This window comes from Procambarus clarkii, chromosome 25 (genome assembly GCF_040958095.1).
Source record: "Procambarus clarkii isolate CNS0578487 chromosome 25, FALCON_Pclarkii_2.0, whole genome shotgun sequence".
NCBI classification, from domain to species: Eukaryota; Metazoa; Arthropoda; class Malacostraca; order Decapoda; family Cambaridae; genus Procambarus; species Procambarus clarkii.
Window position 1 is genome coordinate 35,304,932 of NC_091174.1, and position 12,527 is coordinate 35,317,458.

Consider the following 12,527-nt stretch of genomic DNA (forward strand, 5'->3'; position numbering starts at 1 on the left):
TGGGTACAGCTGGTATTGTGTAACTGTGGGTACAGCAGGTATTGTGTAACTGAGGGTACAGCTGGTATATTGTGTAATACTGGAGATGAAATCGGTAGTGTCATCTCCCTAGACTGTGAAGATTGTATCATGCAATTTCTTAAAAAATTTATTGTGTCTGAGAGAAGGGGGGAAAGGGAAGTGGGTGAGGAGGAAGAGGAGGGGTTAGGGGGATGAGAGACACGATCCCCACTACCACCCTCCCTCTCCCCTGGGCCACCCCCCCCCCCCCCCCGTAAACATTCACCTTATCATCATGATACCAGAAGATGAATGCTGGTGGTTCGGGACTGTATTTCACACTACAGGACAACGCCAGCCGGCTCCCCGTGTTGATGTAGACATCCGGCCCTCCCACTATCACCGTCTCGGGCTCTGATGAGGGAGAAAAAAAAATTGTCTATCCTACACTTGAAACAATACAGCAGTTATGTGTCTATAAGGCAATATAGGGACGTAGGAATATCACTAATGCTTTAACCGCATGCCGTAAATGCAGCCCGTCCATCAAAAATGGGGTGGTGGATGTAAGAAGACAAATAAGTGCAATTATGTACTATTCATGGCAGTAAGGAATTGTACTTATTTTCACTTAGTATTAAATCGTACTGTCAAATATATTGTGAATATTTGAGTTTACCTGAAAAACTGAATAGAAAACCACGACCTCACCTAACCGTCTTAGTTTTTGAAGATAATAATTTTATTGCTTCTTAATTACAATTAGTACTTAACCTATAGCTGTATTGATATTACAGTTATATAAATTTTAAAATTTTGTATAAAATCTATATTGTTTAATAAACCTGAAAAAGAAATTCCTGATATTTAAAACTTGTGTGAAGCAAACTTAAGTTGAAATCTTCATCCTAAAATTCTGTTTAACTTAACAGAAAACGAGAATTAAATCGAGGGAGGGAGTTGGGTAAATGTAACAGCTCCATAAGTCCAATTATGCACTGTTTATGACAGTAAGAAAGTGTACTTATTACACTTAGTATTAAATCGTACTGTCAATTCGGAGGATGGGTTGCACATAAATCAGCTGATCTTTCCCGCGTAAACAAAGAATCAGATGATCTTTCCCGCGTAAACAAAGAATCAGATGATCTTTCCCGCGTAAACAAAGAATCAGATGATCTTTCCCGCGTAAACAAAGAATCAGATGATCTTTCCCGCGTAAACAAAGAATCAGATGATCTTTCCCGCGTAAACAAAGAATCAGATGATCTTTCCTGCGTAAACAAAGAATCAGATGATCTTTCCCGCGTAAACAAAGAATCAGATGATCTTTCCTGCGTAAACAAAGAATCAGATGATCTTTCCCGTGTAAACAAAGAGTCAGATGATCTTTCCCGCTTAAACAAAGAATCAGCTGATCCTTCGCTCCCCCATTCACGAACCAGAAGTAACACGTGCTGCGGGCTGTGTCAACAATGCTCCAGACCTGTTGCAGTCCTATTGCAGACCTGTTGGAGGAATGTACGTTATACACCTGTGAACCGCGTAGGTGCAACAGAACCGAGAATTAGGGAGTGAACCAAGCATTGTTAGGGAATGAACCAGCCATTTACGCAGTACGATTTAATACTAAGTGAAAATAAGTACAATTCCTACCTGCTATGAATAGTACATAATTGCACTTATTTGTCTTCTTACATTTACCACCCCATTTTTGGAGGACGGGCTGTCATGTGTTTACGCGGGAAAGATCATCTGATTCTTTGTTTACGCGGGAAAGATCATCTGATTCTTTGTTTACGCGGGAAAGATCATCTGATTCTTTGTTTACGCGGGAAAGATCATCTGATTCTTTGTTTACGCCGGAAAGATCATCTGATTCTTTGTTTACGCGGGAATGATCCGCTGATCTGATCGAGATAACGAAAGCTGTTGTGCTTTTCCAAATAATTCCCTACAGGTCCCAGAGCGACAAAAAATACAATTTCAATACTGAGATTGTATCCACACAGGAGGGTACAGTTTGGGATGTTAATAGCCCTACTGCGCCCCAATTGCCTTGTTTGGGGACGAAAACGACCAAGTTTGCGTTGTTAGAGGGAGCGGGTCGACCTTAAGCTGGGCATCGAACTTGTAAATGAATTGATTTTAATTATTTTACAATATGGATAGTAATTTTTTAATTTTCGAACTCTGGACTCCGAACCAATATAGAAGCATCAAGAGGAAGTGTTGATGCTATGGGCCAATAGGCCTTCTGCAGTTACTTCCATACTTATGTTTTTATACCCATTGGCTCGTGTTCTGCCTTGGGTAAATGTCAATCACCTCACCCAAAACTTTTATATCACCTTACCCAAATGCGAGTATAAGTATGGATGTGTGTTTACAGGTTACAGTTGTGTGTGTAAACTAGTCTTTAAAAATGTACTAAGTTATTAGGAAACGCGTTCAGGCGTCGCGTCAGACTAGAAAAACACTCGAAAATAAAAATGAATTTTGGACAACTAATTTTTCAATTACCATCGACAGTGAAAAGAAACGTAAGAAATATTGAGAAAATTCGTGTTAGAATTATTAATCTTACCTTTTCGGTCATATTTAACAACATATGTTTACAAGAGAGACTGATACCAAAATATATATATATATATATATATATATATATATATATATATATATATATATATATATATATATATATATATATATATATATATATATATATATATATATATATATATATATATATATATATATATATATATATATAGGTAGATAGATAGGAGCTGTCTCGTATGGACCAATAGGAGCTGCCTCGTATGGACCAATAGGAGCTGCCTCGTATGGACCAATAACAGCGGCCTCGTATAGGCCAATCTGCTTACATCAAAACCTACCATCTGCTGAAGCAGAAATTGTTAAGAGTTTGTGGTTAATGAGTATGGTAACAGTCGGTATTTCTGCCTTTCCAGGTGTAAAGGTAAGGTGTATTCGTCAAAATAGTCTTGATCTTCAGGAAAGTGGTGAAGTAGAATGTTGAAATAGACTTGCCACAGCAGAAGGGCCAAATACATGACCCTATTGTAGGCATCAATTGTCTTTGGGATCCTGCTCCATTGTGGCCTGCCCTAAGAGTTCGTCCTTGAAGGTAGTCATGTATTAACTCTAAGATGCAGCCCGAGATTCCTAGTGCTTGGACTTAACCTGTGACAGATGCATGAGAGATTTAGCAAGATTTTGTCTGTCTCTGTGTGTGTGTGTCTCTCTCTCTCTGCTGTCTCTGTCTCTCACCTACAACAGACAGGTGACTCCTAGGCGACACAGTAGACACCCAGCACCCACCCACAACAGACAGGTGACTCCTAGGCGACACAGTAGACACCCAGCACCCACCCACAACAGACAGGTGACTGCTAGGAGACACAGTAGACACCCAGCACCCACCCACAACAGACAGGTGACTGCTAGGAGACACAGTAGACACCCAGCACCCACCCACAACAGACAGGTGACTCCTAGGCGACACAGTAGACACCCAGCACCCACCCACAACAGACAGGTGACTGCTAGGAGACACAGTAGACACCCAGCACCCACCCACAACAGACAGGTGACTCCTAGGAGACACAGTAGACACCCAGCACCCACCCACAACAGACAGGTGAATGGAGTGACTCCTAGGAGGAGTAGTGGAGACCTGGCACCCGTACATCCCAGCGTCCCTCTTCTGCAGGTAGTGGATCAACAGGAGCCAGTCCTCTGACCCCGGGGCGTGACGGGCTGCGAACCTGCCGTCAGAGGTGTAGGTGAACCGTCCCACCGTCAGCAGGTGGATGTCCCTATGGCGCACCCACGACACCTGCTGGGGAGAGATTTGAGGTGAAAACTTTGCAGGATGACACTTGGGAGGTATAGAGTGGCATAGGCTTTTTTGCTAACTTCTCCCATCTTTGCAGGCTGACACTTGGGAGGTGTGGGAGGGTCATAGTACTTTTAGTTAACTTCACCCAACTTTGCAAGATGACACTTGGGGGATGTGGGACTGGCATAGGCCTGTCGGGGTTGGAAGCTGTGCTACGCACTTTTTAAGAAACATCTGCATCTCTAGGACCCCCTATCCTCCCCCCTCCACTTGCGATTTCCATGAAGTAACATCTGACATTAGAGGTTGTGTTTCCATAGAGTATTATAGCAGTTTCAGTGCTTTATAATATTAAACTTAGTGAGAGAGAGAGAGAGATAGAGGGAGAGAGAGAGAGAGAGAGAGAGAGAGAGAGAGAGAGAGAGAGAGAGAGAGAGAGAGAGAGAGAGAGAGAGAGAGAGAGAGAGAGAGAGAGAGACAGAGATATATACAAAGAGAGAGACAGAGAGAGAGAGAGAGAGAGAGAGAGAGAGAGAGAGAGAGAGAGAGAGAGAGAGAGAGAGAGAGAGAGAGAGAGAGAGAGAGAGAGAGAGAGAGAGACAGACAGACAGAGACAGAGACACAGAGAGAGAGAGAGAGAGAGAGAGAGAGAGAGAGAGAGAGAGAGAGAGAGAGAGAGAGAGAGAGAGAGAGAGAGAGAGAGAGAGAGAGAGAGACAGAGAGAGACAGACAGACAGACAGAGAGAGAGAGAGAGAGAGAGAGAGAGAGAGAGAGAGAGAGAGAGAGAGAGAGAGAGAGAGAGAGAGAGAGAGAGAGAGAGAGAGAGAGAGAGAGTGAGAGAGACACAGAGACCCCTCCAATCCAGTATAATATAAATGAATATAATTGCCGCTATATCTCCCTTACATAGCATATAGCAACCCCATAGGCCTATTTGTCATGGCTACCATATAACCACTCCATTGATAACTCCCGGCGGAAACATTTTGGCACGGTAATGAATTTATTAATATTTTAATTAGCCCAAAACATATAAACATATTAACACAAAGCTACTTTAAAATCCAAAATCCGATGGTAGTGTTAACTAGACTGTTTATGCTGTCATTCAGAGCGTAATTACCGCACTCTACGGGAGTGTTGAAGCTCCTCACAATAGTAATTGTTAATTGTTAATTGTTGGGGCTTATATGCTAATTGAATAAATTAAACGAATGGATTATATTGGATTTTGTTACTAATGTTGTTATCCGATGTATATAATGATTTATTGTTTATTTTATAATATAGAGGGAGGTGAATTGGGGTCTTTATATATATATATATATATATATATATATATATATATATATATATATATATATATATATATATATATATATATATATATATACATATTAGTATATATATTAGTATATTTTGGTAGCAGTCTTTCCTGTAGACATATATTATTAAATATGACCGAAAAAGTAAGATAAATAATTCTAACACGAATTTTCTCGATCTTTCTTACGTTTCTTTTCACTGTTGATGGTAATTCAAAGATCAATTCTCCAAAATTCATTTTTATTTCTAATATATACTCTACCCACCATGAGAGTAAGGACAAGACAAGAACATATCGATGCCAACACAGAAGACAATGTCCAACATAATAGGCCATATATATATATATATATATATATATATATATATATATATATATATATATATATATATATATATATATATATATATATATATATAACTTTAGAACACTTTCCCACCAGGAGACTCGAACCCTAGCCAGCACAGAAGCCTTCCAGCAACTGGCATAACAGGTACGCCTTAACCCTCTCCACCACCTGCTCAGACCCTTAAAAGAGATGGTAATTTCGGAGTATTTAAATACCACAAAGATCACCACCTCCCAAGAGCACTAGAGCAAATGAGGGGTCATTTAGACGTTAATTTCATCAAGTCCCTGTTAATATGGGAAGACACAGTGTCTATGCTTAAGGCACAACTCTCCTAAACACGAGAGTCAAGTATACAACTAAATATATATATATATATATATATATATATATATATATATATATATATATATATATATATATATATATATATATATATATATATATATATATATATATAAAAGTTTGTGAGGGTACCACCTCTGGTGCCAATGTGGGGACCCATAGCCTCGGAGAAGAAAATAAAAAGTATTCAGAGGAGACCTTGTTGGTTCTCACTGAACACTAATATTATCTTCTCCTACCACCCCCATTCTTTTGTATGTACACATATATATTTACTTTATTTGAACTTTGTTACAAAAAAGGAGTTACATATGAGTTACAAAGATAGTTATCATAGGTTGTCGAGTTCCTCCAGCTAAGCAGCCAAATCCCGTAAGTATAGAGAACTGGATCACCACTACAATTTTGTCCCCATTGCTTCTGAGACACTCGGCGCCTGGGGTAAAAGTGCTACCAGTTTTTTGAAGGAACTGGGTTCTAGGCTCATTGAAACGACAAGGGACCCAAGAGCTGCAAGCTTTCTTTTCCAGCGCCTCAGTGTGGCGATACAGAGGGGAAATGCGCACTGCATCCAGGGTTCCTGCCCGCCATCTGAGGAGCTGGAGGAACTCGACAACCTATGATAACTATCTTTGTAACACATATGTAACTCCTTTTTTGTAACAAAGTTCAAATATAGTAAATATATATATATATATATATATATATATATATATATATATATATATATATATATATATATATATATATATATATATATATATATATATATATATATTTATATATATTATTTATATATATATATATATATATATATATATATATATATAAATATATATATATATATATATATATATATATATATATATATATATATATATATATATATATATATATATATATATATATATATAACTTTTTAGACACTCAACCCACCAGGGGACTCGAACACTGGCCAACAAGGTGGCAGTTGCATGCTGTATCCACTACACTATACTTCAAAGCCATAAGAGAGGTAGGAATTCTGGGGTATTTAATCAACCAGAACTCCAATCCTCTCCCAGGCAATGAGATAGTGTGGGACCTCGGATGCTCTTTCATCGGTTCCTGTTATATGGGAAAACTCAGTGCCAAATGCTTAATGCACAGACTACCCTATTCCAGTAGCTGAAGTTTATAACTTTTTAGACACTCAACCCACCAGGGGACTCGAACACTGGCCAACAAGGTGGCAGTTGCATGCTGTATATATGTATATATATATATATATATATATATATATATATATATATATATATATATATATATATATATATATATATATATATATATATATATATATATATGCGAACAAGCCTGAATGGTCCCCAGGACAATATGCAACTGAAAACTCACACCCCAGAAGTAACTGGAACCCATACTCCCAGAAGCAATGCAACTGGTATGTACAAGATGCCTTAATCCACTTGACCATCACGACCGGACAAAATGAGGTGATAGCCAAGGCTATTTGAACCACCCCACCGCCGGCACTCGGATAGTAATCTTGGGCATAGCATTTTACCAAATCACCTCATTCTTTGGGGCACACGTGAGGAACACAAATGCGAACAAGCCTGAATGGTCCCCAGGACAATATGCAACTGAAAACTCACACCCCAGAAGTGACTCGAACCCATACTCCCAGAAGCAATGCAACTGGTATGTACAAGACGCCTTAATCCACTTGACCATCACGACCGGACAAAATGAGGTGATAGCCGAGGCTATTTGAACCACCCCACCGCCGGCACTCGGATAGTAATCTTGGGCATAGCATTTTACCAAATCACCTCATTCTTTGGGGCACACTTGAGGAACACAAATGCGAACAAGCCTGAATGGTCCCCAGGACAATATGCAACTGAAAACTCACACCCCAGAAGTGACTCGAACCCATACTCCCAGAAGCAATGCAACTGGTATGTACAAGACGCCTTAATCCACTTGACCATCACGACCGGACAAAATGAGGTGATAGCCGAGGCTATTTGTACCACCCCACCGCCGGCACTCGGATAGTAATCTTGGGCATAGCATTTTACCAAATCACCTCATTCTTTGGGGCACACGTGAGGAACACAAATGCGAACAAGCCTGAATGGTCCCCAGGACAATATGCAACTGAAAACTCACACCCCAGAAGTGACTCAAACCCATACTCCCAGAAGCAATGCAACTGGTATGTACAAGACGCCTTAATCCACTTGACCATCACGACCGGACAAAATGAGGTGATAGCCGAGGCTATTTGAACCACCCCACCGCCGGCACTCGGATAGTAATCTTGGGCATAGCATTTTACCAAATCACCTCATTCTTTGGGGCACACGCGAGGAACACAAATGCGAACAAGCCTGAATGGTCCCCAGGACAATATGCAACTGAAAACTCACACCCCAGAAGTGACTCGAACCCATACTCCTAGAAGCAATGCAACTGGTATGTACAAGACGCCTTAATCCACTTGACCATCACGACCGGACAAAATGAGGTGATAGCCGAGGCTATTTGAACCACCCCACCGCATTTGTGTGTTCCTCACGTGTGCCCCAAAGAATGAGGTGATTTGGTAAAATGCTATGCCCAAGATTACTATCCGAGTGCCGGCGGTGGGGTGGTTCAAATAGCCTCGGCTATCACCTCATTTTGTCCGGTCGTGATGGTCAAGTGGATTAAGGCGTCTTGTACATACCAGTTGCATTGCTTCTGGGAGTTAGGGTTCGAGTCACTTCTGGGGTGTGAGTTTTCAGTTGCATATTGTCCTGGGGACCATTCAGGCTTGTTCGCATTTGTGTTCCTCACGTGTGCCCCAAAGAATGAGGTGATTTGGTAAAATGCTATGCCCAAGATTACTATCCGAGTGCCGGCGGTGGGGTGGTTCAAATAGCCTCGGCTATCACCTCATTTTGTCCGGTCGTGATGGTCAAGTGGATTAAGGCGTCTTGTACATACCAGTTGCATTGCTTCTGGGAGTATGGGTTCGAGTCACTTCTGGGGTGTGAGTTTTCAGTTGCATATTGTCCTGGGGACCATTCAGGCTTGTTCGCATTTGTGTTCCTCACGTGTGCCCCAAAGAATGAGGTGATTTGGTAAAATGCTATGCCCAAGATTACTATCCGAGTGCCGGCGGTGGGGTGGTTCAAATAGCCTCGGCTATCACCTCATTTTGTCCGGTCGTGATGGTCAAGTGGATTAAGGCGTCTTGTACTTACCAGTTGCATTGCTTCTGGGAGTATGGGTTCGAGTCACTTCTGGGGTGTGAGTTTTCAGTTGCATATTGTCCTGGGGACCATTCAGGCTTGTTCGCATTTGTGTTCCTCACGTGTGCCCCAAAGAATGAGGTGATTTGGTAAATTGCTATGCCCAAGATTACTATCCGAGTGCCGGCGGTGGGGTGGTTCAAATAGCCTCGGCTATCACCTCATTTTGTCCGGTCGTGATGGTCAAGTGGATTAAGGCGTCTTGTACATATCAGTTGCATTGCTTCTGGGAGTATGGGTTCGAGTCACTTCTGGGGTGTGAGTTTTCAGTTGCATATTGTCCTGGGGACCATTCAGGCTTGTTCGCATTTGTGTTCCTCACGTGTGCCCCAAAGAATGAGGTGATTTGGTAAAATGCTATGCCCAAGATTACTATCCGAGTGCCGGCGGTGGGGTGGTTCAAATAGCCTCGGCTATCACCTCATTTTGTCCGGTCGTGATGGTCAAGTGGATTAAGGCGTCTTGTACATACCAGTTGCATTGCTTCTGGGAGTATGGGTTCGAGTCACTTCTGGGGTGTGAGTTTTCAGTTGCATATTGTCCTGGGGACCATTCAGGCTTGTTCGCATTTGTGTTCCTCACGTGTGCCCCAAAGAATGAGGTGATTTGGTAAAATGCTATGCCCAAGATTACTATCCGAGTGCCGGCGGTGGGGTGGTTCAAATAGCCTCGGCTATCACCTCATTTTGTCCGGTCGTGATGGTCAAGTGGATTAAGGCGTCTTGTACATACCAGTTGCATTGCTTCTGGGAGTATGGGTTCGAGTCACTTCTGGGGTGTGAGTTTTCAGTTGCATATTGTCCTGGGGACCATTCAGGCTTGTTCGCATTTGTGTTCCTCACGTGTGCCCCAAAGAATGAGGTGATTTGGTAAAATGCTATGCCCAAGATTACTATCCCAGTGCCGGCGGTGGGGTGGTTCAAATAGCCTCGGCTATCACCTCATTTTGTCCGGTCGTGATGGTCAAGTGGATTAAGGCGTCTTGTACATACCAGTTGCATTGCTTCTGGGAGTATAGTTTCGAGTCACTTCTGGGGTGTGAGTTTTCAGTTGCATATTGTCCTGGGGACCATTCAGGCTTGTTCGCATTTGTGTTCCTCATGTGTGCCCCAAAGAATGAGGTGATTTGGTAAAATGCTATGCCCAAGATTACTATCCGAGTGCCGGCGGTGGGGTGGTTCAAATAGCCTCGGCTATCACCTCATTTTGTCCGGTCGTGATGGTCAAGTGGATTAAGGCGTCTTGTACATACCAGTTGCATTGCTTCTGGGAGTATGGGTTCGAGTCACTTCTTGGGGTGTGAGTTTTCAGTTATATATATATATATATATATATATATATATATATATATATATATATATTGGTGTATACTGGCAGCAGGTTTTCTTTCAAACATGTTTCATTGAATATGACCGCATATTCTGTATTTATTATTTTCTGGTTTAGGGCTTCTATCCCTGTAACTATTTTCTTAGCATCAGGGCTTAATTGAAATAGGAGTTCTCCAAACTCATTTTCATACTATTAAGGTGAAGAAAAGAAGTGATTTACTATAGAGTGTATTACACTTATTTATATAATTTGCACAACGTTTCGAACCTCCATGGTTCATTCTCAAGTGAACAGATCTTACAATACTAGTTGATTTTATACCCGCACTGGGTCAGGTGATAATACAATAAAGGTGAAAACATGGGGGGATACATAAGGGATAAATGTGAGATGAAACATAGAGGCTGCAGAAGGCTTATTGGCCCATACGAGGCAGCTCCTATCTAAACACAAAGATTAATCCAGTGTAATTGGCCTATTATGTTGGACATTGTCTTCTGTGTTGGCATCGATATGTTCTTGTCTTGTCCTTACTCTCATGGTGGGTAGAGTAAATAGTTCCGTGATTTGGGTGTTCATGGTAGGTCACTCTATTCTTATGTGAATTGCCTCAAGAATTTGTAATCTTCTTGCATCTTGGGTTTTGTCTATTATGCAGGTATTCTTGTTCAACATTTCTCTTGTTAGAATAATGTCATGGGCTTGTCTCATGTGATTCCTAGGGGCACCGGATTGAAGATGGCATGTCAAACGCCTCGTCAGCTTGGTCGACGTCATACCTATGTACTTACATTGAAGGTTACATCCTTTGTGGGGGCAAATGTACATGTATACAACGCTTGACTGCTGTAGAGGGTTCTCCGTCGGCTTCGGGCTGTTTTTGATAAGGAGTTCGGAAGTCTTCTTGGTTTTGTAGAATATTATCAGGTTTATGTTTTGGTTAGGAGTAGTGCTTTTTACTCCTTTACGGATTATTTCTTTCATTATTCTTTCCTCTTTTATATGTTCACTGTGCATGGTTGATTTGTAATATAATTTTATTGGGGGTGTTGTGGTTTCTGTTCTAGGTTCTGAATTATACCAACGGTCCAAGTGTCTTCTTATAGCAACGTTTATTTCCGCGTTGCTATATCCGTTGTTCACCAATACCTGAGTTACTCTTTCAAACTCTCTACTCACGTTGCTCCATTCAGAGCAGTGGGTAAGTGCTCGAAGAATATAAGCATTGAGAACACTGGCTTTGTATCTTTGGGGGCACTCACTTCTACCGTTCAGGCATAATCCTATGTTGGTGGGCTTGGTATATACGTTGGTGCTTAAAGAGGTTCCTGTTTTTGTTATTAGTACATCCAGGAATGGCAGACTGTTATTTTCACTATTTTCATGTGTAAATCGGAGTACTGACTCTCTCTCTAGGTGTCTATTTAGGTCAATTAGTTCATCTGAGTCTTTTACTATTACGAATATGTCATCTACATAACGGCAGTATACAGTTGGTTTTTGTCTGCTACTGAAGACCCTGTCTTTGATGGTTCCCATATAAAAATTAGCAAATAAAACTCCTAAGGGGGAGCTCATTCTACTCCGTCTATTTGTAAATACATGTCTCCTTGTGGACTGATGAAAGGGGCTTCCTTTGTACATGCTTCGAGAAGACTTTTCAAGTGTGGCTCAGGTATGTCTAATTTGGGGGTGCTCTCGTCTCTGTATACTCTGTCCAGTATCATTCCTATGGTTGTGTCGACTGGGACGTTGGTAAATAGGGATTCAACGTCCAGGGAAGCGATGATTCCATCGGGCTGGGTAGATTTGATCAATTCTAGGAAATCTGCTGATGATTGTAGACTAAACTTACTTGGAGTGTATGGAGTTAGGAGTTCATTGAGTTTCTTTGCCAGGTGATAAGTTGGGGTTGGTATTTGGCTGATTATAGGGCGTAGTGGGTTACCTGGTTTATGTGTCTTAACATTGCCGTAGGCATATCCAAAGCCATAGTCGCCTTGAAG

General features: G+C 41.3%; 1 protein-coding gene across 1 annotated transcript in view; it reads right to left on the minus strand.

Annotated features, from left to right (window-relative positions):
- LOC138368663 (neuronal growth regulator 1-like) overlaps positions 1–12,527 on the minus strand; it is a 257,376-nt gene that overhangs the window by 9,544 nt on the left and 235,305 nt on the right. The window contains exons 4-5 of the mRNA XM_069331386.1: positions 3,652–3,862; positions 287–414 (exon numbers count right to left, since the gene is read on the minus strand). Of these exons, the coding sequence (XP_069187487.1) occupies positions 287–414; positions 3,652–3,862 (339 nt within the window). The remainder of the gene's footprint in view (positions 1–286; positions 415–3,651; positions 3,863–12,527) is intronic.